At 47.8% G+C, this 25,047-nt stretch overlaps 1 protein-coding gene and 1 pseudogene across 3 annotated transcripts in view; both read left to right on the top strand.

The window, feature by feature from the left end:
- Positions 1 to 19,499, top strand: part of GLB1 (galactosidase beta 1) — an 85,822-nt gene extending 66,323 nt beyond the window's left edge. For all 3 annotated transcript variants that reach the window (XM_025884753.2, XM_025884746.2, XM_025884738.2), the window contains 2 exons: positions 1,602 to 1,856; positions 18,914 to 19,499. In XM_025884753.2, the coding sequence (XP_025740538.1) occupies positions 1,602 to 1,856; positions 18,914 to 19,183 (525 nt within the window). In that variant the 3' untranslated portion in view covers positions 19,184 to 19,499. The remainder of the gene's footprint in view (positions 1 to 1,601; positions 1,857 to 18,913) is intronic.
- Positions 19,500 to 23,846: 4,347 nt separating this feature from the next.
- On the top strand, positions 23,847 to 24,831 carry LOC112820410 (large ribosomal subunit protein eL36 pseudogene; annotated as a pseudogene).
- Positions 24,832 to 25,047: the final 216 nt, after the last annotated feature.

The raw sequence follows: 25,047 nt of genomic DNA, 5'->3' as shown, positions 1-25,047 counted from the left end.
CATATATACCTTATTTTCCTCCAGCCCTGTTCACACACAGAAGTGATTTTTAAAAGCTTGCACACTTTGCCAAGTTTGGCGAGTGAACCTACTGTGATTTGTTTTGCAACTTCAGAGTTGGGTTATTTTGAAGACCTATTTTCCTCTGCAGGTGATGAGAAAACTGTGCTTTGCAAAGAGAACCCTTGCTTTTTGTTCAGGTTCAGTCACCCGGTAGAAAGAAACAGAAGGAGGAAGCGACTCCACCGTGCTGCTTCTTTGCTTAACAAACCCAGCTCACTTTCGAAAGGCACTTGGTCGCCGACAAAGCCAGCCTAGCATTTGGTCTGCTCTGTTTTCTGGGTGTGGACAATCCATGACAAAGTCTTGAATCGTAGAAAGCCTTTCCCTTGATGCACGGCCTCTCACCCCTGCTGGTTACTCTGTGTCCAGGTGTCTAGCCCTAGCCCGAATGTTGTTCCTTGGAAAACATTTTTCGAGCATTATTCAGCAAATTTGTTAAGCTCATACTCTGCAAGATGCTCCGTAAGGTGCTTTGGGGCATGCAAAGATGTTGAGATACAGGCTTCCCCACAGGTGGCTCACCATCTGCTAGAGAAGAGAAGACCTGCATCGAAGGATTGATGGTACCACCCGCTCTAGGACAGAACTGGTGTATGGGGCTACTTCCTGACCCTCTTGGTGCAGCTCAGAGGCAAGGCAATCAACCTCTTAGAGAACGGCTGTGAGAGGCAACCTTTACCTCCAGTAGAAATGTCCCTGTTAAAGTCCTTGTGCTCAGGCTGTAGTTAGTGGCCTTCCTGCTTGGCTGTCAACAGGCCATGTTGACACACGGAGTGGCAGGGATTCTTGTGTAGTCTCTGGGTCCCAGTACCCAGCAAGGGACCCGCACATAGCTGCCTGGTTCATGTTTATTGAATTACTAAGTGGGCAGTTGAGACTTGGTACTGAGAGTTGTCCTGGGATGAATTTGGGATCTCCTGGGGAATGAAGAAGTTCACCGTATAAAAGGCAGGAGAGCGGAAGCTAGGTGAGCCGTGAGCATAGGCTTCAGTGCGGTGGCCGGCGCCGTGGACACCCCTGCCTACTGACCCCACTGGACGAATAGATCAACTGTTCACCTTCCCCTTTCTATCCTTCCACAGATATCAAAGTATCCTCGTTTTTATGGTACCTCACTGAGTCCCACAGTGGGTGAATGGGCTCAGGCGTCATCATCCCATGAGTGCTGCTGAGGGGCTTATGCCAAGACTTGCTCTTGGTCATATGAGGGGGCAGAGTCTGTCCCCCCCAGCCCCCATTACAGTGGCTAAGTGTCCTGCTGCATTCCTGACTCCATTCATTCTCCCATGCCTCAGATGCCATCTTTCCTTCCATTCAGCGGTGACTCTGAACCAAACACTGTGAAGATCGGGGGTCATGGGGTCAAAAGCTCTGGCCTCAAGCCAGATGTCACTTTGACGTATGCACAGTTTGAGTCTCACTTACTGTTGGTGTTTCATATCCTAATTTGTTCTCCCCACGAATTCAGGGAGGGACACGGAGACACTCGAAGCCTTTTGCTTCCCACCCCAGCTCATTGCTCTGTTTCTCCTTTACAGGGTCTTATTTCTAACCTGACCCTTGGTTCCAAAATCCTCACGGACTGGATGATCTTCCCACTGGACACTGAGGATGCGGTGCGCAGACACCTGGGAGACTGGCATGGCTGTAACAGTGGCTGTCATGATAAAGCCTTGGCCCACAGCTCATCTAACTACACACTGCCGGCTTTTTATATGGGGAACTTCTCTATTCCCAGTGGGATCCCAGACTTGCCCCAGGACACCTTTATCCAATTTCCTGGATGGACCAAGGTACGTGTCTTCGTGGAAAGTGATACAGAATCAAAAAGAGCTGCTAATGAGATGCTGTGTGACAGTTCGGGAGTGGAGGGCTTTCCGTGTTAGTTTATCCATTCCTCAGTAGTGGGACCTTGGCCGATCTTCAGAGACTCGATGGCCAGCTTGAATATGTACCTTCTGCCCCATTTTCACTGACTGACAACTTCCTTGAGCAAATGATGGCTTTCTTGCTTCCTCTAAGAAAAACTCTAGCTCCTTTGGATACTGCTTATGAGGGACACTTTCTCTTTCTCTTGAAGAAGATTTGGTCCAGGCAAAGGGGTGAATCACTGGGAGAACTTGTTTTTCTTTCATCCGGGCTTACCTCTGTACCCCCACAACACCCCACCAGCCCTACACCCTGGGGACATCCACCACTGTCTGCATGATCTTCAGCTCTTCCTTGGCCATTTTACTGCCTGGTCACCCTCCCCCCTCTTTATTCTTTGAAGATGTTTGCATGTCTTCCTTCACTGTTGTCTTCTTTACTTCAGTCCTGTTTTCATCTTGGGTGAAAATATTCATTCAACAAGTATTTTTCACTGGCCACTATGTGCCCAAGCTTTGTGCCAGGTGCTAAGGATACAACGATGAACACTAAGGATACAATGACTTGCCCTCATGGAACTTACATGCTAGTTGGGGAGACAGACCCAAATCATATAATCACCCAAATTAAATGGCGAGACTGCAGCTGCAGTGAGTGGTAAGAAGAAATATTGGAGTTGATAGTAACTGGGGCATTTGACCTTGTCAGGAAGGTCAGTGAAGCCTTCCCTGTGGGAGTGATGCTTGACAGAGATACGAAGGATAAGAAGGAATTAATGTGGCAAAAGGGGGAAGGAAACATATTCCAGGCAGAGGAGATAGCATGTGTGAAGGCCATGTGGTCATAGGGGAAATGAGGAGCTTGAGGACCTGGTAAAGGACCCGAATGTGGGGTTTAGGTGTGGAGTGTGGTTCAGAGAGAAGACTAGAAAGTGGGTAGAGATGAGATTGGAATAGGCCAATTAAACCACATTAAAGTTTTGTCTTTGTGTTGAGAGCCTTTGAAGCAGAAGGGTGCCATCACATGATTGTGATGGGACAAACCTGTCTGACCCCAGGGTACAGAGAGGGCTGGGGGAGGGCACCTGTGGATTTGGGGAAGCTATCTAGGTGACTGGCCCATAGTCTCAGGGAGAGACTAGGATGGTGGGAGCCAAGATGGAGATGACACCAACTATCTGAGAGATGTGTGACGTTAAATCATTGAGATGTACTGATGGATTGGTTATTGGGGTTTAAAGAGAAGGACATGTCCTGGATGACTCTTAGGTCCCAGGCTGGTAGCTGGGCAGATGGTACCATTTATTGAAAGAAGAGTTTTCAGAGGAAAACATGGGCTAGGAGGGGGAGATCATGAGTTGGATTTGGACAGATTGAGTTTGAGAGGCCTTTGAGAACAGCTGAGAGAAGATACTGGAGGAGGGCTGTGGGATCTGTGGGTGGAGAAGTCAGAGGAGGGATCTGGGCTGGGAATATAGGTATCAGATCATCTGTGTGTGGATGGTCATTGAAGACATGGGATGGTGGAGATCCTCTAAGGAGAAAGGATGCAGAAGGAAGAAAAGAGGCACAAACATGGCCGGCAGAGAGTGAGGAGGAAAACTGGCATTTGTGCTGCTGAGGGGATGAGTGAAAGACAGGAGCTTTTCTACTGGATGTAGTAACACGGAGCTCCCTGGGACCCTCAGCAAGTGTATGGGAGTGGGGCATCCACAGGCTGCATTGCATGCTACTGAGGAGTGTCAGATAAAGGAACAAACTTGGGAACGTAAATGTGTGTGTGGTTTTTTTTAAAGATTTTATTTATTTATTTGACAGAGAGACAGCGAGAGAGGGAACACAAGCAGGGGGAGTGGGAGAGGGAGAAGCAGGCTTCCCGTGGAGCAGGGAGCCCGATGCGGGGCTCAATCCCAGGACCCTGGGATCATGACCTGAGCCGAAGGCAGACGCTTAACGACTGAGCCACCCAGGCGCCCCGGGAGCATAAATTTGGATACTTGAATATAAACATTGTTTTTGAGAATTTTGACTCTGAAGAAGAAGAGGAGAAAAGTATATAAATCGCTTTTAAGAGGGAAAAAGATGCGCACAACATTTGTTTAAGAAATGTCCTTTTGGGGCTCCTGGGTGGCTCAGTCAGTTAAGTGTCCGACTCTTTTTGGCTCAGGTCACGATCTCAGGGTTGTGAGATTGAGCCCCACGTCAGGCTCTGCACTGAACGTGCAGTCTGCTTAAGATTCTCTCTCTCCGTCTCCCTCCCCACTCCCGCATCCTCTCTCTCTCTCAAAAAAATAATCTCATAGATTATTTACAAATGTGTTATTTAATTTCCATATATTTGTAAGGGTTTTTTTAGCATCTTATTTTTATTGATTTCTAATTTAATTTCTCTATAAAACTCCTCTAGAAGAAGGAAGAAAGTCTATGACCTTCAATTAGGCAAAGACTTTTTTTTTTTTAAAGATTTTATTTATTTATTTGTTTGACAGAGAGAGAGAGACAGCGAGAGAGAGAACACAGGCAGGGGGAGTGGGAGAGGGAGAAGCAGACTTCCTGCTGAGCAGGGAGCCCGATGTGGGGCTTGATCCCAGGACCCTGGGATCTTGACCTGAGCTGAAGGCAGATGCTTAACAACTGAGCCACCCAAGCACCCCTAGGGAAAAACTTTTTAGATTTGACACCTAAAGCATGATCCTTAAAGGAAAAAGTGATAAATTGGAGTTCATCAAAATTAAAAATGTTTGCTGTTCAAAAGAAATCATTAAGAAAATGAAAATCCAAGCCACAGACTGGGAGAAAATCATATGTCTAGCAAAGGATTTATTTCTAGAATACATCGAGAATTCTTATAACTCAATAATAGGAAGGTAAACAACCCAGTCAAAAAATGTGCAAATTTCACCAAAGGAGATATACAAATGGCTGATAAGTGCATGTATAATGCTCTCAACATCATTAATCATTAGAAAAGTACAAATCATAACCACAGTGAAATACTACTTCATACCCACTAGAATGGCTATACTAATAAAAGATAGACAATAACAAATTTTGGCAAGGATAGAGAGAAATGAGAACCTTCCTATGTCACTTGTGGAAATGATACAAACACTTGGGGAACACGGTTTGGAGGTTTCTTCAAAGGTTAAACATGGAATTACCATAGGACTGAGGAGTTCCACTTCTGGGTGTATACCCGAGAGAAATGGAAACCTGTGTCTACCCAAAGACTTATACGCAAATATTCAGAGCAGCATAATTCATAATAACCCCAAACTGGATGTAATTCAAATGTCCATCAGCTGATTAATGGGTAAATAAAATGTGGTATATCCATACAAAGGAATAGTGTCCCACAGTAAAACGGAACAACCTACTGTTACACGCTACAATGTGGATGAATCTGAAAAACATGCTAAGCAAAAGAAGCCAGACATAAAAGACCACATGCTGTAGGATTCCATTTATATGGAATGTTCAGAAAAGGCAAATCTGTAGAGGAGAAAAAGTAGGTTGATAGTTGTCGGGGGCTGATGGTGGGAATGGAGAGTGACTGCAAGTAGATATGGGGTTTCTTTTGGGGATGATGGAAATGTTCCAAAATTAAATTGTGGTGATGGTTCCATGGTCTTCTTAAATTTATTGAAACTTGTTTCATGACCGAGCACATGGTATATCTTGGTGAACGTACCTCCAGAATTTTAAGCTGTGATATCCTCTCTCTTGCCAGGTGTTTCAATCCCCCAGACTCTCATGCCCTCCAGCCTGCTCTTGGATCTTATTGATGACCTGAAACTCTCCCCCATTAAGGCCACAGTTCTTCCCTATCCAGTCTAGACGTCACCACTAATCTTTTTTAAAAGCCATCAATCCACTGGGCCCCTTGACCTTCCACTCTGTCTCCTTGTTCATCCTCTATTTTGAGTGGGTCCACAATCGGCCTTTGCTCCTTCACCAGTGACTGAGCACTGCCAGGGGGCCTCTCCAGCAGGTTCAGCAGGGCCCCTATCCCTTCACTCTCTCCAGCCTCTGGAGGCCCCCTACTTGCCCAGCAGTCTTTGGTCTCTTCCCCCTTCTCCAGCTGGTCTTTCTAACCTTCACCTCTCCCCTTAGCCACCGTACTCCTCCCCCACCCACTCACCCTCCTTGACTGCTGTCAAGTGTAACTCCTTTGTTCCCCCAGCTTCCTGTCAGACTTATCTCGGCCTCTGCCCTCACTTCCTGCCCAGTGGCCCTAGGAGGAAGTCTAACCTCTGAATCCCCTCCCCACCTTCTTCCTCCAGGCCAGGATCCTGCTCTGGAACCTCCTGTCCTGCATTGTGTCAGCCTTTTGGTCTCCTCTGCCAACTTCCGGGTTGCAGCCAAGAAGTGACATCTGGGGGCTCTAAGACCCCAAAACAAACTAAAGCCCTCTTTGGATCTTCCCACTTTAGCCAGCCGGCTTGTTCTTCCTCCCTTGCTCCCTCCTTTCCTCCCCTCCCTCCTGGTCGCCTTTTCCCTCTCGGTGTCCTGCTGTGTCGTAGATCTCCCTTGTTCATGCTTTTTCACTCCCTCACTCTGCCCACCCAGCGTCACACATTCATCTGTCAAGACCAGCCTTAACTCCTCTAAGAAGCCTTCCTAGACCCTTAGTCCAGCCCTCCCTTGAGCCCCCCCTGTGCCCCACCTGGACTCATCACACTTCGGCTGGCACCTCCGTTTTACCCACTGGGTCATAAGCTGCAGAAGGGGCATTTTTTTTTAAAGTGCTCAGCTTTTTCACCATCCTGCTCACCTCCCGGGGCCTGGCTGCTCTGTAAATGCTCTAGGTGGAAGGGTGCCCAGGTGTCTGTGTTGCTGAGCTCCTCCACCCCTGGGTGCCACCACCCCCCACCCTGGAGAAGAAAGCAGGTGGGAGGAGTGGAAGCCCTCAGGCAGCTCTGTAGGTGATGAGGGGCTTTGCAGGGTGCTGTGGGTACAGGGCCAAGGCGGACGAGAAGACAAACCATTGCTCCGCAGGTGGTATCAGTTTCGTGCTTTAAGAGAAAGAACTTTCAGGAGATGTGAAGCAGAAAGAGAAGCTGTGCATGACAGGAACAATGAGAAGAGCAGGGTGACTCAGGTGGAAGCAGACCTGACAGACGGACAGCCCTTCCCCGGGGGAGTCAGAGGGAGTTTTGTCAAGGAGGGAATTTTTAAGTGGGCGAATGGTAGATGCAAAGGTGCAGACGTGGAAAAGCACGAGACATCTTTGGAAGTCAGAGGGGCTTCACCTTGGCCAGGTCATAAAGGTGTCACGCCCGAGAGTGCCTGACCCAGGCGTTGTGCTCAGCACTTTGGAGACATGACCTCTGTAATCACCAAAAGAGCAGGAGGAGTGCGATGTCCTGTCATTAGCTCTAGTTTGCAGAGGAGCAGCTCAAGGGAGCTAAGGAACTTGCATGAGGAGCAGAAGTAGGTGGGAGTACAGCTCCCTGACCCTCAAGTCCGTCCGACTTGCGGGCCCTCGGGGAAAGGCAGGCAGCAATGTACAGGGCCTGGAAGGCCAATGAGGAGCTATGCTAAGTATGTAGACAGGGGCTCTGCACTAATCTTGTCAATCTGATGGATGCACCTTCATGTTTGGAAGGTACATAGACACGTGATATTTCCAAATGTGTCAGAAGGTTTGGAACCCCAAAAGCCCATGGAATGCATATGTCCCCTCAAACATTAGCACACAAATGGTCAAGTTGGCATTATCCAGAATTACCCAGAATCAACCAGAAGGTGGAAAAGTTCAAATGTCCATCCACTGGAATGAATAAACAAAATGTTTATTATATATATAGTAATGGAAAATAAATTTGCCATAAAAAGAAATGAAGTAATCATGTATGTTACAACATGGATGAACCTTGAAAGCATGTTAAATGGAAGGACCCAATCACAAGCCACACATGTGGAAGGTTCCATTTATATGAAATGTTCAGAATAGGCAAATCTACAGACACAGAAAAATCAGTGGTAGCCTAGAGCAAGGAAGGAGCGGTGTGGGGAGGGAGGATGGGGAGTGCAGCGTTTCCGTTTGGAGTGATGAAAATATTCTAAAATTGCTTGTGGTGATGGTTGCATAGCTCTGTAGTGTTCTCACAGCCGCTGAATTGTATACTCGAGATGAGTGAATTGTATGAGGTGTGAAGTATATCTTAATAGAGCAGACAAGAAGGCCCATCTATAGGATTTGTGGACCTGGGTTACGTGGGTCCAAAGGTCGGACATACATGTAAGACAGTGCATACTGTTCATACTGTTTTCTGTTCTTTTTTTTTTTTAAGATTTTATTTGAGAGAGAGAGAGAGAACACAAGCAGGGGGAGCGGCAGAGGGAGAGGGAGACGCAGACTCCCCACTGAGCAGGGAACCCAGTGATGATGCAGGGCTCAATCCCAGGACCCCGGGATCATGACCTGAGCTGAAGGCAGACGCTTAAACGACTGAGCCACTAGGTGTCCCTCTGTTTTCTGTTGTTTTCTGGTGAACAGTTGTCCCTCTTACTGAGGACAGTCCCAGGCCAGCTTCTGAGGTTCTAAAAGATCAGCAGATGCAGAACAAACAGAACCCACCCCACAGAGCACTGAGTTCTGGCTTTTGGGAGAATGAGCACTTTGGCAGGTGTGGGGGTGGGTGTAGGGGTGGACCAAATGACACGTGAAGCTGGAGCCATTCCTAGGACCCTGCCTCTGGACACGCTAAGCCTCTGCTGCCCTCCTCCATCAGGGAGGACCTGTCCCAGCCTCTGGGCTTGTGCTCTTCAGTTGATGTAAAGAAACTGCCTTGATTTAGTGAACAAAGTCGCTGATAAGGGCGATTAAAAAAAAATCACTTCTGGTTAGGATGTGGCTTTCTGATTAAATGCCCAACCATCAAACTGGGATTACAGTGGGAAGTGGTCAGGCATGTTTTGCTCTTTCCAGGAGACACAGGCCAGTGTTTCGGCTGCACAGAACTCTTACCTGACCACAAGCTCCCTAAGATAGGCGGTGTGCTGGCTGGGTCACGTGTACTATACTTTAGGTGTCCTGTTCGGCCACTGCCGTGCATCTGTGCTCTTTGTCTCTCCTCCATATGCTGTGCCCAAGTTCCATAGCCATATCCGCCACAGCCTTCCTGCATTTATTATCCTCTCGGGGTAGGTTTGGGTGCAGAACAGAGCATGATGATGAGAGTGGTGGAGTCATGTCCCACTTTCCTCGACCAGAATTATGCTTTGAAAGCTAAGAATCCAAATAGAATACTGACTAAAAGTAATTTTATTTTTTAAAGGCAAGTATTCCCTCTTTCAAGATGTAAAAAATCATGAAATAAAAGAATTTCTAACAAAGGGCTGACAGGGTTCCTGGGTGGCTCAGTCAGTTAAGCGTCTGCCTTCAGCTCAGGTCATGATCCCAGGGTCCCAGGATCAAGCCCTTCATTGGGCTCCCTGCTCACTAGGGAGTCTACATCTCCCTCTCCCTCTGCCGTTCCCCTTGCTTGTGCTCTCTCTCTCTCAAATAAAATCTTAAAAAAAAAAAAAAAAAGGCTGACAAAAATCCCTTCATATATTTAAATTATTTCTGCATCTTGCTTTTTTTGAAATTTCTAATAGCTTCCTCATTTGGTCTTTCTGGTGCCAGTGGGACCTGATCACCAGAAAAACCAAGTGATCAAAGGATTGGAACTTTCAGCTCCACCCCCTAACCTCTGACTTCTTGGGGTAGGGATTGGGGGCTGGAGATGGAGCTCTGTAAAAACTCTAGAACTTTTGGTGAGTGAACACATCCAGGTGCTGGAAGGTACACCTGGTGAGGGCAATTGTAAGTAAAATGTTTCCTGTGTTCTGTGCACCATTCTAGGAAATTATGAGCCTGAGGAGGAGGTTATAAGAACCCCTAATTTGTAGCTGGTAGTTCAGAAGTGTGGGTCAGAGCCCTTTTAACTTATGGGATCTGACCTCAGCTCCAGGTAGGTGATGTCATAATTGAATTGTTGGACATGAAGCTGGTGTCCAGAGAATTGGAGAATTGGTTGGTGTCACAGAAAACATCCTAGAAGGAGCCAGAAAGGGAGTGCTAGAAAGTACAGTTGGAAAGGTGATTTCATGGCCTCATATATCAAGGAATTTGGATATTACCTTGAGACCTTTGTAGAACTAGGGGCAATTTTAAGCATCAAAGTGTTATGATCAAATATGGCAACAGTGCGTAGGAAGTACAAGAAACTATGAAGTACTTGGTGACTGGTATTCAGCATGTGAGCAGGATAGGCAAGGGCACTGCTACTGGGGAAGATATCATAATTAAATGCTATAATTTCAGACAGTGATAACAATTAGAAAGAAAGGTGATGATGTGATCTAAAGTGAGGTATAGGGGTGAACATGTTGCTATTTTATATGGCATAATAGTTATCTGTTGCTCTGTAATAAATTTTACCCTAAAATTTAGTGGCTTAAAACTATGATAAGCATTTATTAGGCTCACAGTTTCTGTGGGTCTGGAATTTGAGACCAGCTTGGCCTGGTGGTTTTGGATCAGGGTCTCTCATGAAGTCAAGCTATCAGCCAGGGCTACATCTGAAGGCTTGACTGGCTCAGGACAACCCACTTCCAAGGTGGCTCACTCCCATGGCTGCCAGGTTGGGGCTGGCTGTTGGCAGGAGGTCTCAGTTCTTCCCCATACAGGCCTCTCCATAGGTTGCTTGAGTGTCCTCATGACATGGTGACTGGCTTTCCCCAGAGGGAGAGATCTAGGAAAGAGAGAGCCAGGCTGAAACTAGCCTTGGAAGTCACATGGCCTTCATCACGTTCAGTTAGTTAAAAGAGAGTCATTGAGTCCAGTCCCTGTTCTTGGGATAGGAATTAGATTCTGCCTTTTGAAGGGAAAAGTGTGAAGAATGTATGAACATATTTTGAAGCCACCACATAAGGAGTGATCAAGGGTGCCTCTAGAAGAAGGTAGCCATTGAGACCTGAAGGATGAGACCGAGTCATCCATGTGAGGAGCCAGAGGAGGAACGTTCTGGAGCCAGGAAGCAGCGAGTGGGAAGGCCCAGAGAGAAAGATCCTGTGAGCAAGGGGGAGAGTGTGGGAGATGAGGGGTTGGCATGGGGGTTGGCCAAGTCAGGGGGTGGAGATTTTGGCTTTTCCTCACTCCGGTGGTGGTAGTAAGCAGAGAGTCAAAGAGCTGACTGGCTTTGAAAGCTCACTCCTCAGTGGGAATGGATTATAGGAGGGCAAAGCTTGATGCAGGAATTCCTGATGGGAAGCTAGTATAGCAATCCTACAAGAAGCTGTGGGCTTGGGTACTGGTGAAGTAAAGTGCAAGATTCATACTGAAAAGAAAAGGCAAGGTTTGCTGAAGGAGCCTGTGTGGTGTTCAAGAGAATGTAGTCAAGGACGACACCAGAGTTTGGGGCCCGTGTAGTGGGAGGGGTGGGTGTGGTTAGTTTCTGAGGTGGGAAGGCTGGAGCAGGGCAGGCAGGGTGCTGGCGGGGATCAGAAGCTCTGTTTTAGACATGTTCAGCTTCAAGTATTTACTAATCATCTAATCTCCAAGAGGAAGTGGCCATCAAGTCTGGAACATAGCAAAAATAAATAAATAAGTAAAGCTACATTCAATACAATGAAATCATGTTCTCTATGTTACCAGACCTAATAGCCATCCTATAGAAGACCTGTGGGTCTTGAGTCTATACATAGAAGTCTGTACAAATCGGGAGGTGGGCTGCAAGCAAAGGTATATATTCAGGGGCGCCTGGGTGACTCATTTGGTTAAGCATCAGACTCTTGATTTTGGCTCAGGTCATGATCCAGGGTCATGAGTTCAAGCCCCACGCTCAGCACAGAGTCTGCTTGCGATTCTTTCTCTCCCTCTACCCCTACCCCCCAGCCCATGCTCTCTCTAAATAAATAAATACAATCTCTAAAACAAAAGGTATCTATTCATATATTCAGTGCTTGTAATGAGAATGCAGAGGTGGGGTACCTGTGCCACCTTTGGAGCTTCTGGGAAAGGACTCAGTCAGTAGAACTAACTCTGGAGGGCCATGGGGAGGAACTCCCTTCTGCCCCCACACTCCTCTGAAGCTGTTGTTGCCAACACCACCTGTTGACATGGCCCCCGGATATTTCTCAGGCTGTGTCTTACTTGACATCTTGGCAAGTAACGTCTGATATGAGGAACCGCTTCCTCCCTGGAAACCCTTCTCCTGACTTCTGTGCGGAATTCCTCCAGGGTTTCCGTCCTCCTCTTTCTTCCTTCTCAGGCTTCTCTTTCAGCTCTCATGCTGCAGTCCTCAGGACTTGATCCTGAGCCCCTTTCTAACACTTCCAAGGGATGTCGTCCTCCCAGATGTGCCAGCAACACCCCAATTCCCAGCTCCAGCCCAGCATTTTTGAGGACCCGGTTTATGAGAACCATATCCAACCACCAGTGTTGGCCGCCGTTGGAACTCTCCCAGGCACCTCCAGCCTGCTATGAATAAAACCCACCTCTTCCTCTTCATTAGCCCTGACATCTGCTCTTCTGCTGGAGAAGCGGTCCAGGGAGAAGGAATGAAGCTGGGACGTCAGTGTAGCAGTGGGGGTGGGGGCAAGGGTCCCACTGTGGGAAATTCCCCTACCGGCTACATTTATTGAGCGCTTACTGCATGTCACTGGGCTGAGTGCTTATGTATGTCCTCCCACTTAGTCATTTACAACAACCCCGAGAGGGGCACAAATACTGCTGGGCAGCCCTGACGGGATCTGGTGACTGATTAGTAAAAGAGGAACTGAATACTAGAAAATGACTCTGTTTTTAAATTGGGTTTATAAACATTATTTCCTTTACTGAAAAGTAGCATGCTAATGCACCTTGATGTGTATCGGTTAGCTTTTGCCATATAACAAACCATCAGACCTTAGTGGTTTAAATGAATGACAATTCATTCAGCTTGTCATTTTGAGTGTTGGCAAACTGGGCAGTTCTGCTGGTCTCAGCCGGCCATGCCCTTCTGGTCAGCGAGGAGGCTGTGTTCCCAGATGTTAGCTCTCTCTCCACCGAGGTGACCGAGGAGATTGGGCCATGTCTCTCTCATCATCCAGCAAGCTATCCCAGACTCGTTCATGTGGTGACCGGCAGTGTTCAGAGGAAGAATGCCGAGGTACAAGGCTTCTTAAGGCCCAAGTCAGAAATCACAAGTCATTTCTTCCATGTTCTTTGGCCAGAGCAAGGCACTAGACCAGCCAGATTCACAGGAGGGAGGAACAGATTCTGTCTCTTGATAGGGGGAGCTGCAGAGAACTGGGACCATTTCTGCAACCTGCCCCAAGTCTTAGCCCTGTTGACCCTACTTTCATTCTGAATCTGATAATGCTTTTTAAGCTTTTTGGGCCTGATTTATAGTTATTTTTACCCCCTACAAAGTCTACTATTTCCATCTAATTCATTGTTTCCTAGTCACAAGTCCTGTGAGCTTGGAAACTAAATAATCAAACTTCTTTCCACGAATAGATATTAATTTGGCATCCAAGCGGGGTGCCTGGCTGGCTCAGTCCATAGAGCATGCAACTCTTGATCTCGGGGTCATGAGTTCAAGCCCCACATTGGGCTTAGAGCTTACTTTAAAAAAAACAAATTTAAATATGTTTAAAATTTTAGTAACAAACTTGTGAGAATTACGTGTAAACAGGAGTAAAGAGGCTCTGAGTTGAAGGGGGGGGTCTCCTGCAATTTTGGGTGTATGTTATTTTGTAACAAATATACAGCATTTTTTTTTAAGATTTTATTCATTTATTTGACAGAGAGAGAGCACAAGTAGGCAGAGTGGCAGGCAGAGGGAGAGGGAGAAGCAGGCTCCCTGCTCAGCAGGGAGCCCGATGTGGGACTCGATCCCAGAACCCTGGGATCATGACCTGAGCCGAAGGCAGATGTTTAACTGACTGAGCCAGTCAGGTGCCCAATATACAGCAGTTTTTACTCAGCAGTTCGTAGCTTTGTTCCAGATATGTGAGGCAGCATGATGCCCATTGTTAGGTGAGCTGCTCTTAAAAGGGTCAAGCAGTGCTGGACCTTTGGGGGCTGAGAAGGAAAGGAATTTATGTGTGGGGTTTGTAAAAAAAGGAAAAAGTGATTCATCTTTTATGCTAATATTTTTTCGTGGCTTTAATTCTAGTTACGTCTGTCATAAAATACAGGGAGATCATAGAGTTCTGTAATGCTCCAAGACCAAGGAGGAAGCAGGGAGTGTGGTTTGCATCAGCTGCAGACCCTTTTGGGTCTAAAGGAAGCGGAGAATTCATTTTCTCCCGTGCACTGCTGTGCAGTGGAATCTCTTTACCATCTTCTCTAAGCAAGCCCCTCACTATTTTACCTTTTTTTAAAAAAATTCTTTTTCTTTTCTTTCTCCCAAGGTAACATCACAATTACTCATTAATTGTATGTGGTGAGAGCCTTTTAACCTTGAGAAATGGACCTTGGTCTGTTCCACTTTTAAGTCCTCTAGGTGTCTCCATGACTTCTTTCAGATATTGACCGAGTCAGTGTGTTCAACTGGAGTTTGTTGTCTTTGAAGGAACACTGAAGCACATTTGAAAATTTTTAAATTGTGACTTAAAACAGCATTGAAATTTTTGCTTTAAGTTCGAGGATTGTGCTTATCTAGAGAATTTAGAACAGACACACTTTTGTCTGATTAACAAAGAAGGTCACATATTTCCCGGAACCTAACATTTATCGGAACTATTATCACCTTGGTGATAATAGCAGAGTGGGGAGTCTGCCAGGGGTCAAGCCATGGTCAGAGAAAGTCAGACTTTGTCATGGAACTATTTTAGCTGGGACAGCCCCCACAAAGCCCCAGAAGCCATTGGTGTTCACTCTAGAAATGCTGGGCCCCAGTGGGGCTCACTGTATTAAGAGTGAGTCTACTTTTACTAACATGTGCATACTTTCCTCCTGCCCCCAATAACTTCAGCATAACTTTTTAAAGAGAAACAATAGTCAGTGTGTGTATTTTTAAATAGAATTTTTAAAAATTTGACTTTTTTTAAAAAAAAGATTCTATTTATTTGACAGAGAGAGAGAGCGCACAAGCAGGGGGGAGGGGCAGAGAGAGAGGGAGAAGCAGGCTCCCTGTGGAGCAGGGAGCCAGATGCCGGGCTTGATCCCAGGGTCCTGGAATCATGACCTGAGCCGAAGGCAGATGTTTAACCAACTGAGCCACCCAGGTTTTCTTAAAATTTGGGTCTTTTCAAAGTAATTTTTTATAACTAAAAAAATCACAGCACTAATCAAGGAGCAATGCAAATATTTTATTTTTCTTCCCAGAGAGCAGGATTCTCTAAAACTGTTAAGCTGGGAGCAGAGGAGCCTGGAATATTCTTTCAGTTGGACTTCATGTCACCCCTTCGTAGAATCTGTCCTCAGGCAGGATTTTCAGCCAGTCTTCCCTAACGGGTGCTGCTAGGTATAAACTGTCACTGTGCTGAGCGCTGAGAGTCTCATTGTGAGCAAGATAGACCAAGTTTTTTCCTTCATAGAATCTGTGCTTGAAATAGCTGATAAGCCAATGACCAAACAAATGATACAAAGATCAAACAATGACAATAAACTGGAAGAAAAGAAGAGCCTGAGGGGGTAGTGTGTGACCTGGACTGGAACACCCAGGATTGAGGATGTCCACGGCTCCTGTCCCTGAGGTGCTGGTGGGGTTGAGATCTCTGCCATCAGAAGGCTCGGGATCTGGGAGAACAGCCCTCAGGTGGCGGGAACAGTTACTACACAGGGGAGACGAGCTTGGTGTGTCCAGGTGATGAGGAAAAGTCCAGTGGGGATCTGAGTGGGCAGGTGGGGAGAGAGTGGTGCAGACTGGGTGGGGAGGAAGCAGGCACCAGTCGCCTGGGGCCCGTGGGGAGGAGGTCGGAGGCAAGAACGCCCCCAAATCATCTGATTTTCATTTTGCTGCTGGGTGAGCCTCAGTTCTAGAGTTAATGAAGGGAGTCGGGGGACCTGTGAGGAGGCTGCAGGAGTCTGAGACAGCATTGATTATGACTTTCTCTAGAAGATGGCTGTGAGGGCTGAGAGAAGCAGAGACATTGTGGTCTGACAATGAAATGCCAGGCACCTCACCATTCCACCACTGTGCTAGCCACACATGGCTGTTTAGGTTTAAATGCGAATTAATGAAAAGCGAAAATTCAGTTCCTCCTCACAGTAGCCACATTTCGAGCCCTCAGTAGCCATTGCCAAGTTGCTGCTGTGTTGGGGCAGTGTGGAACATTCCATCATTGCAGAGAGTTCCGTTCAGCCGGGTGCTTCAGAGCTATGGGCCTGTGACCCATTCTTTCCAAATTCCTTGTTTGTTCTTTCCAAATGCTTTATTCCTGTCCTGGAAGGGCATCTAGGCCACCTTAAACTTCATTTAATGCCCATTCTGTTAGGAGCTGAGAGTGGAGGGACATTTTGTCCTGGAGAAGTTCACAGCTTTCCAGAATTAACCAAGGCCACCGAAGGTATAACCCTGGGTTCGGGGAAAGTTAGAGGGGATATGCAAGGCACGATGCCCACATCCTGGGGCATCATCTGGGTGGGCCAGGAGGCAGAGTTCGTATGGGAGTGGAAGGCCCACATGGGCCACAGGTGATCATTTGGGGGAGAAAAGAATAACTGGACTAGATCATGCTGTGTCCAGAATTAAGGTAGCAATTAGGAGAAAAATCCTATCAACTTTGATCAGCAACTAGGAGCGACAGTTTGGGATCTTGTCTGTCTGTCACAGTGCAGTGTGTGGAGATATGAGTATTCCCTAGTAGGAGTGAGACCTCACACGAATGTAGGATGAGCCAGGAAAGTGAAAGTTAGAGAGGGGCCAGGGAATCAAAGGCAGACGCACTAAGATCCCTGCCAAGCTGGTCAAGCCGGCCCTGGGGCCCCTCAGAAGCAAGTCTAGCTGCCAGAGTAGTACTTTGGGGAGCTCACAAGGAGGTCTTTGGGACTGCTGCCCAGGGAGGCTACTGCACAACTGGTTGGCAGGGCAGCATTTAGGAAGATGAGCCAGAGATGAAGCAGAGGAGCGAGGACAGGCTGAACCTGCAGGTTCCCCTGGTTCTGTCAGCCATGTGTCTGAGATAACCCCCCAAGAGCAGTGGCCTCCGCTTCCCTTCCACATGCCCAGTCTGAAACAGGGCCCTCTTTTGAGGAGAGCTCATCCAACCCAAAACCCTCTGGCGAAGGGGATTCAGGGAAATGGTTCCCGGCTTTCCAGATGGACGTGCCCGATTCAGTACAAGGGATGTGAGGGACGGTCCCTTGGATCCTCATGAAAGGGAATTTCAGGCGAGAGGGAATCAGGCCTGCACTTAGTCTACCTGGTCATTGGGTCGGGAGTGGGTGTGGCCTTGGTCAGGACACCTGTGAAGCCTGCGGGCCGCTCATAGCCCTCCCGCTGCTCTCCCTCTGAACCTGTCTCCCCCTCAGCTTCGAAAGTGAAGTGCTGCTCTTCTCTACTATTGCAAAAACAAGGCCCCCGGCAGATCTTCAGCTGATAAGGACCTGGTAAAGCTGTCATTGCCCATGCCCGGGAGGAAGGATTGAGAGAGCATATCCCGTGGTAAAAACAAGAGTAAAATAGTTCTGAGAACCGTGAAACTGTCATCCTTTCTCTAAATGACTTAATTCAACAGACAGATGGTTTTCAATCACTGGCCTCCTTTGTAGGCATGTGAGTGCCAAGATCTTTTTATGTTAGTGTGAGAAGCCTGATGCTCCCTGGGCTCTGTCCCCAGCACCAGCCACCATGCTGACTGCCAGACAGCGCTGCTTTCTCTGCTGTCCCCAGTCACCTGCCTGACGTCCGGCAGCCAGGAAGTAGCAGGACTAAGATGGGAACCCAGGGAGGAAATCCAGAGGCAGGGAGAATAAAGGGGACACCTGGAGGCTGAAAAATACCCAAAGTGAGCAACTGAGTCGCTCTAGGTGAGCGGCAGCAGCTGGGTCATGAAGTGTGCAGGAGTCAGGGCTCAGCAGGTGACCCCACGGCGGAGGTGTCCAGGGTGTCCATATCCAGGGCGGCCACTGTGGATAGCAATTTCTTTACTTCTCCCTCCTTCCCTTCTCCCTTTATTCCTTCCTTCCTTCATCTCCCATATATTCATTCTTTGTGTGTGTGTGTGTGTGTGTGTGTGTGTGAGATCTTCCCTCCTCCCCCCCTTTCTTTGTAATAGAATGTTCCACTTACTCAGCCACGTGTTAAGTCCTCCCCTGTGAGCAACCCCTAGGCCAGGCAGGGGGGCTGTGTAGACACACCCAAATGTGGTCCCTATTCTTTAGGCGTTTCTCTCCTCTCAGTTTTATAGGGGAGGGAACTTCTACTCACAGAAATGGTCTTTGCAGCATGTGGGATCATGTCTGCTCCTAGGAGCAAGCGTGGCCTTCCCACCATGTTTGAGGATGGCTCCTGGGGCCTGGGTTCCCGAGCTGCTGCAGACCTTGTGTTCATCCCGTGCATGCAGACGACATGGTTGAGCCCTGCTTTTGGGAGGGGGAGCGAAGAACTAGAGCTCATCTCCTTGGGGACAGCTCAGCAGTTCTTCTCTGTGGACAGAGAAGTCAGGGAGGGCCTGGCATACGGAGGCAGCAATCCCTCAGCACCCGGGACAACATTCTGAAACCCGGTGAAACTGCCACAGTGCTGTCTGGTACTGTCCAATACCGACCAGGCAGAAGCACCAAACGTGTATTGTCCTGAAGCAGGAACGGGTGTCTGGGGCAACATTTTGTTTTTCCTGCCCTCCAGCCCTGGCCCGACTCAGCCAGTCATCTCAGCAGGGTGTGGGAGCCGAGGCTGGTCTGGGCGCTGAGGCTGGTGTGGGCCTGGGTCTCGAGAACATCTTTGTGAGGGTGCTTCCTGTCCCTGCCATTGCTGGCCCCGAGCGTCAGACACCCCCAGGGCTGTCGGTGCAGCTGGGCTTGATGGTTTTCTCTCTCTCTCTCTCTCTCTCTCCAGGGTCAGGTGTGGATTAATGGCTTTAACCTGGGGCGATACTGGCCAGCGCGGGGCCCCCAGATGACTCTGTTTGTGCCACGGCACATCCTGGTGACTTCGGCCCCAAACACCGTCATGGTGCTAGAACTGGAGCACGCGCCCTGTGGTGACAATGGCCCGGAGCTGTGCACTGTGGAGTTTGTGGACCGGCCGGTTATCAGTGCCACCCCGACCTCTGGTCATCCCCCTCCAGACCTGCCTTATCAACACTGGGGACTGGACTATGTCTGATGGCTAACCACTGTGACCCTTTGGAGTGTCGGCCTTACACATACCTCACATATCCCCCCGGGTAATGCCAACATTCACTGGAAAGTTTGATTGGAAAATAGATCTAGCATGTGCATTTTCTCTGGAGGTTTCCGGGCAGCCTCGTGGTGCACAGCCCTCCACCGGCGGGGACCGCCGTGAATGCGTGATGAGCGTGGTGGCACAAGAAGGCACGATGCATCTGCCCGGTTGGAATGAAAGCTTTAAAGGTGTTCCTGATTTTTATTTTGGAGGAATCATGTTGTCTTTTTGTGAAATAAAATTTGTATTCAAGTGATGTTACTGTTTTTCATGTTGAAAATTATAAGTTCTGATTTAAATCATAACTAGACTTGAGTGGGTCGAATAAGCCACTTCACTAACTTGCGGTTCAAAGGAATGGAAAATCGTCTTGGTTTGATCTAGTGGACTACTGCTTATCTGATCCTCATTTGACTTCCTTTTGTGTTTCTGTGATGTCTACTAGGTGGCCCATAAATAGAATTCAAAACTATTATGCAAACCACCTAAATGATCAGCCATGGAGAGTGTACATAACGTGGCACCTCTGCACGGTGGGATGCCATGTAACCACGAAAATGCTGATGTAGATCTGTAAATGAAAACACTCTCGTGATCTGCTATGTGAAAAAAGCAGATTACCTTAAATTTGGTCCCATTTGGTGTGTTTAGACATCAGAACTGCACATATCCGTGCAACACAGGCCTGAACGCATGTCAGTAGACACACATACACGTGGGTGTGTGTGCATACACGGATACCGGGGACATGGCATTGCAGAATATGCATGTCCTGCCATGGGGCAGTAGCTCTCATTTGTTGAGCACTTTTCCTACACCATGCCCAGTTCCAAGCATATCATAGATGTCATTCACTAGTCCCTCGAGAGAACTGAGGAAGGTACTAGCGTCTTCCCCGATTTACCCAGCCACACAGCTGTAAATGGTAGAGACAGCATTGGAAGCCAAGCCACTTTGGTGCGAGTGTCCAGGCACACACTGCACACATAATATATCAATACATGCTTATGTCCCCACGGGAAAGGATTGGAACAACATAAACCAAAATGTTACTTGACCGTATCTGGGTGGTAAGGATTTGAGAGTTTACTTTTTCTTTATTGCTCACCCAAGTTTTAAGTCCTTTACAGAAAAGATGTAAAAAATTTTAAAGAAGGAAGAAAGGAGACATTTTTGATGCTAATCTACAACATGTTTTCACGATAGAGTCGTTTTCCCTGTCTCGTAGACATCAATAACAAATATGTGAGACTCACCAGGGAGTACCAAAGCTCTGGCTGAGCCAGCTGCAGGAGACATCTCTGGGTTGAGACAAACTGAGACTAGAACTTTATTTAGGACCGTTTTCCGTAGCATCTTTGTCTAGATGTCCTGCACTTGATGTTTGAGGCTTACTGCAGGGCGAAAGAGGTGCTGCGTGGACTCATGTTCTCATTACTTTACTCCTCCTTTCACTGCTGGTTACCAACAACTTGCAGAATGATACTCCAGAACTGTCCCCAGTTATAAGCTTTAGAAAGAAATGTGAGACAGTTCCTTGCAAAACGTTATGTGTTTGGTAATTGCACCTGCACTGTTCCAGACACTCCCTGTCAAGGCTCCAGAAGACTCAGGCAGTGGAGCGGGGTCTCCTCGAGAGAGCGTGTGCTTGCATTCTCTCCGCCCCATCTTCAGAACCACTCAGGTAGGCAGCAAGCCCGTCTGACAGATGAAAAGACTGAACAGCTCCAGTGAGAAGCAGAGTTGGACAGCAATCTGGTCTGTCTCTGTCCAAAGCCAGTGTTTGGTCAGTGTGAGGGAATCCCTCCTAGAGCACCCCACATCCCCTGTCCAGGGTGTTGTGTTCGGGAAACTAGATCTTGATACATAAATTTTACCACCGTGGACTCCACATCCCATCCAGCTCTCCATACCGCCTCAGAAGGGCATATATTTCACCTATGATGCCATTCTTAAAATACAATGCACCTTTTGGGCACCTGGGTGGCTCAGTTGGTTAAGCTGCTGATTCTTGGTTTCAGCTCAGGTTATGATCTCAGGGTCCTGGGATTGAGCTCCGTGTTAGGTTTTGCACTCAGCAGGGAATCTGCTTGAGATTCTCTCTCCCTCTGCCCCTCCCCCTGCTTGCACTTGCACAGGCACTCTCTTTCTCAAATAAATAAATCTTTAAAAAATATGTGGGGGTGCCTGTCGGTGTCTGACTCTGGATTTCAGCTCAAGTCATGATCTCAGAGTCCTGGGATTGAGCCCCACGTCGGGCTCCCCACTCAGCAGGGAGTCTGCTTATCTCCCTCTGCCCCACCCCCTGCTCGCTCTCTCTCTCAATAATAAATACAAATAAATCTTTAAAAATTTGATGCGCCTTCAGGCACTCTGATTTCTCAACTCTGTGTACAGATTCTGCCTCTGAAAATAATAAGAGTAGCACCTTTATTGCCTGCTATGTAAACCTTTTATATTAAATCTATCTTTACGCTGATTTTAATATTCTGGGGCTTTCTGAGCAGACCATAACACCAGTGGTCTTGGAATATTAGCACATTCTCAGTCATCCTTGTGATAAACATTGTGACCTCTTCCTTTGTACCCTTGTTTAGATGTACCCCAGATTTGTATGCCCTACAGAACATCTTGTTTTAAATAGCTTTAAATGGCTTGGGCAGGGCGGGGGGAGCGTGGGCACCTGGGTGACTCGGTCAGTTAAATGTCTGCCTTCCACCCAGGTCATGATCCCGGGGTCCTGGGATAGAGCCCTGTGGCGGCCTCCCTGCTCAGCAGGGAGTCTGCTTCTCCCTCTCCCCCTCTGCCTCGCCCCCCACCCTGCCCCTGCTTGTGCTCATAAGCTCTCTCTCAAAAAAATAAAAAATCTTAAAAAAAAATAAAAAATAAATAGCTTTATTGGGGGCACCTGGGTGGCTCAGTCAGTTAAGCCTCTGACTTCGGCTCAGGTCATGATCCCAGGGTCCTGGGATCGAGCCCTGTGTCCAACTCCCTGCTTAGCGTGAAGTCTGCTTCTCCCTCTGCCCCCACCCCCGTGCACGCGTGCGTGCTCTCTCTCTCATTCAAATAAAATCTTAAAAAAATAAAAAATAAACAGATGGCTTTATTGAAAAGTAATTTACATACCATAAAATTTACCATATGAAGGTAAGTCTTCGTGAGTTTTACTAAATTTATGCAGCTATGCAGCCATCACCACAATCCAGTTTTAGAACACCCCAGAAAGTTCTCTGTGCAGGAAGTCTTCATCCCCACCCCCACACCAGGCAACCGCTGATCTGTTTGCTGCCTCCATGTTGTGCCTTTATAGGAATTTGCTGTCACTGGGATCACAACATGCAACCTTCCGTGTCTGACTTCTCTCACGTAGCATCAAGAGTGTGAGGTTCATCCATACTGTAACGTGTTCAGGAATCTGTTCCTTTTTATTGCTGAGGAGTATTCCATTGTGCAGACACAACACCTTTTGTTTATCCGTTTGTCGATTGATGAGCATTTAAATTGTTCCAGGTGTGGGGCTATTCTGAATAATGATGGTGTGAACATTCATATACAATTCTTGGTGTGGTCATATGTTTGATTGTTTAGTCATATGGTAAATGTGTGTTTAACTTTTTAAGAAACTGCCAGACAATCTCAGAACATTGTTTTTGAGGCTAGCGAGGACCAAAGAAGTGGCAGAGTGCATTTGGCACCATCCGGAGTTGTTCCCTGTCCCCTCTTCTCCCTGCTCCACCCCTGTGAGCATCTCTCTTTTTGTCTGTGTTAACCTGTCAGTCTTTGTTTCTCAGCAAACTCAGTTTATTCAGAATGAGATTGTTTAGTGCTCATCTGAGTTTGGGTTTTTTTCATTGTTTCCCTAACAAGCAATGTATCTTCTGTCAAATGACACAAATAGGAAATGATCTTGTGTGGTCTTTGTTTCTTGCCTTAGGAGAAAAAAGTCATTTTCTGAAATCGCTTTTTCAGTCACTGTGAAGGATTCCGTCTGGTCTGTGGTAGACTAGCTGGCTGATGTGAACCACTATCTCGTGGGCTGTGAGGAAAGTCCAGTCAGTGTCCAGACAACAAAAGGGGGTGGCTCTGGGTTTGAGCCCTGGCCCTGCTCTTGGTCTGACTGAGCACTACATTCTGGGTCGTCCCTGGCCCGCCAGCCTTCTGGCAGTGATGTTTGTTAACTGGACACCCAGCAGCAGTATAAATGCCCTATGAGGATTCTGAACAGATTCCACACCACACAGTTGCTCTGCTTGCATCCCAAGGGGCTTTCCCACGTGAGGAAGCCTCCCACGAGCTTCATTCCCCCTGAACTCCCCCAAGCAGAAGCACTGTGTCCCCAGCTGAAACAGGACAGGCTCTGGGACAAAAATGCAGTTTCCTCTTCCCACTCCAACACCTACCACTGGCATGGTCTCAAGCAAGTGATTCACTTATAAGCTTCAATTTCCTCATCTCTTCCGTGTGGGTCCCCACCTCATGGGGTTTTAAATCCAATGCAGTAATCCCAAACGCACCTCAGATGGCACTTGCCATGTAGTAGGTGCTTATTGAATGCTAGTTGGATTCTTCCCTATGACATTCCCCCACAGAAGCTCGTAAGCCATCATCTGGAAGTCTGAGGGACAAGGGGAGAAGAAATGCCACCTAGGACGCACCGTCCCTACCCTGTATCCCTTTGTGCTCAGTTCAACAAGCTGGTTCTCCTGACCAGGCACTGTGCTTGGCTGAAGAATGCAAAGGGGAAGGAGACAGTCTAGTATGAAACATGGACACAGACTGGTGGCGGAAGAGGAGGTTCCACAAAGAGTGAAGGTGTGTCATCTGTCAAGACCCTCCAGCACTGGGACGCCTGGGTGGCTCAGTCGTTAAGCATCTGCCTTCGGCTCAGGTCATGATCCCAGGGTCCTAGGATCGAGCCCTACCTCGGGCTCCCTGCTCAGCGGGAAGCCTGCTTCTCCCTCTGCCACTCCCCCTGCTTGTGTTCCCTCTCTCGATGTCTCTCTCTGTCAAATAAATAAATAAAATCTAAAAAAAAAAAAAAGACCCTCCAGCGTTAACATGACGCTGAGGGGGGAGAGGGTGGTGGGCAGCAATTGGAGGGTAGCCCCAGCCTATGGAAAAGACTCCTGTTCTCAAAACCTAAGTAGGGCCCTTCTGCCACAGCAGCCATTGAAGAGAAACTGCCATGGCTCTGCGCTACCCCATGGCCATGGGCCTTAACAGGGGCCACAGGACAACCAAGAACGTGAGCAAGCTGACGCACCACGACCACCCACAGCACCTCACCAAGCACGCCAAGTTCATGCAGGACATGATTCAGTGGGTATGCAGCTTTGCCCTCTATGAGCAATGCACCAAGGAGCTGCTCAAGGTCTCCAAGGACAAGTGGGCCCTCAAGTTCATCAAGAAAAGGGCCAGACTCACATCCACACCAGGAAGTGCGAGGAGCCGAGTAATGTCCCAGCCACCATAGGAAGGCTTCCAAGGCTGCCAAGAAGGACTCAGCCCCTCCTCCAGCTCTGTGCACAATAAAACTTTTACAGAAGAAGAAGGGGGGACAAAAAAGCTTTCCAGTGCCAATGTATTGAATTCCTCGCCCAAAGGGCTTTCTCATCATTGTGTACTGTTTTGGTTGTTGTCTGTTTATTGTATATAAAGCAATTCAATTAAGTTTGTATAAGTGGTACAAAACAATTATTTTGTGATGCCCATGATGCTATGGATCAGGAATCTGGACAGGGGCGGGTAGGAAGGATGGCCTGTCTCTGTTCTGTGACAGCTGGGGCCTCTGCAGGATCCTGGAA

This window comes from Callorhinus ursinus, unplaced genomic scaffold (genome assembly GCF_003265705.2).
Source record: "Callorhinus ursinus isolate GAN/ISIS: 27379988/994484 unplaced genomic scaffold, GSC_fseal_2.0 scaffold1, whole genome shotgun sequence".
Lineage (NCBI taxonomy): Eukaryota > Metazoa > Chordata > Mammalia > Carnivora > Otariidae > Callorhinus > Callorhinus ursinus.
This window is presented reverse-complemented; position numbering and strand designations above follow the sequence as displayed.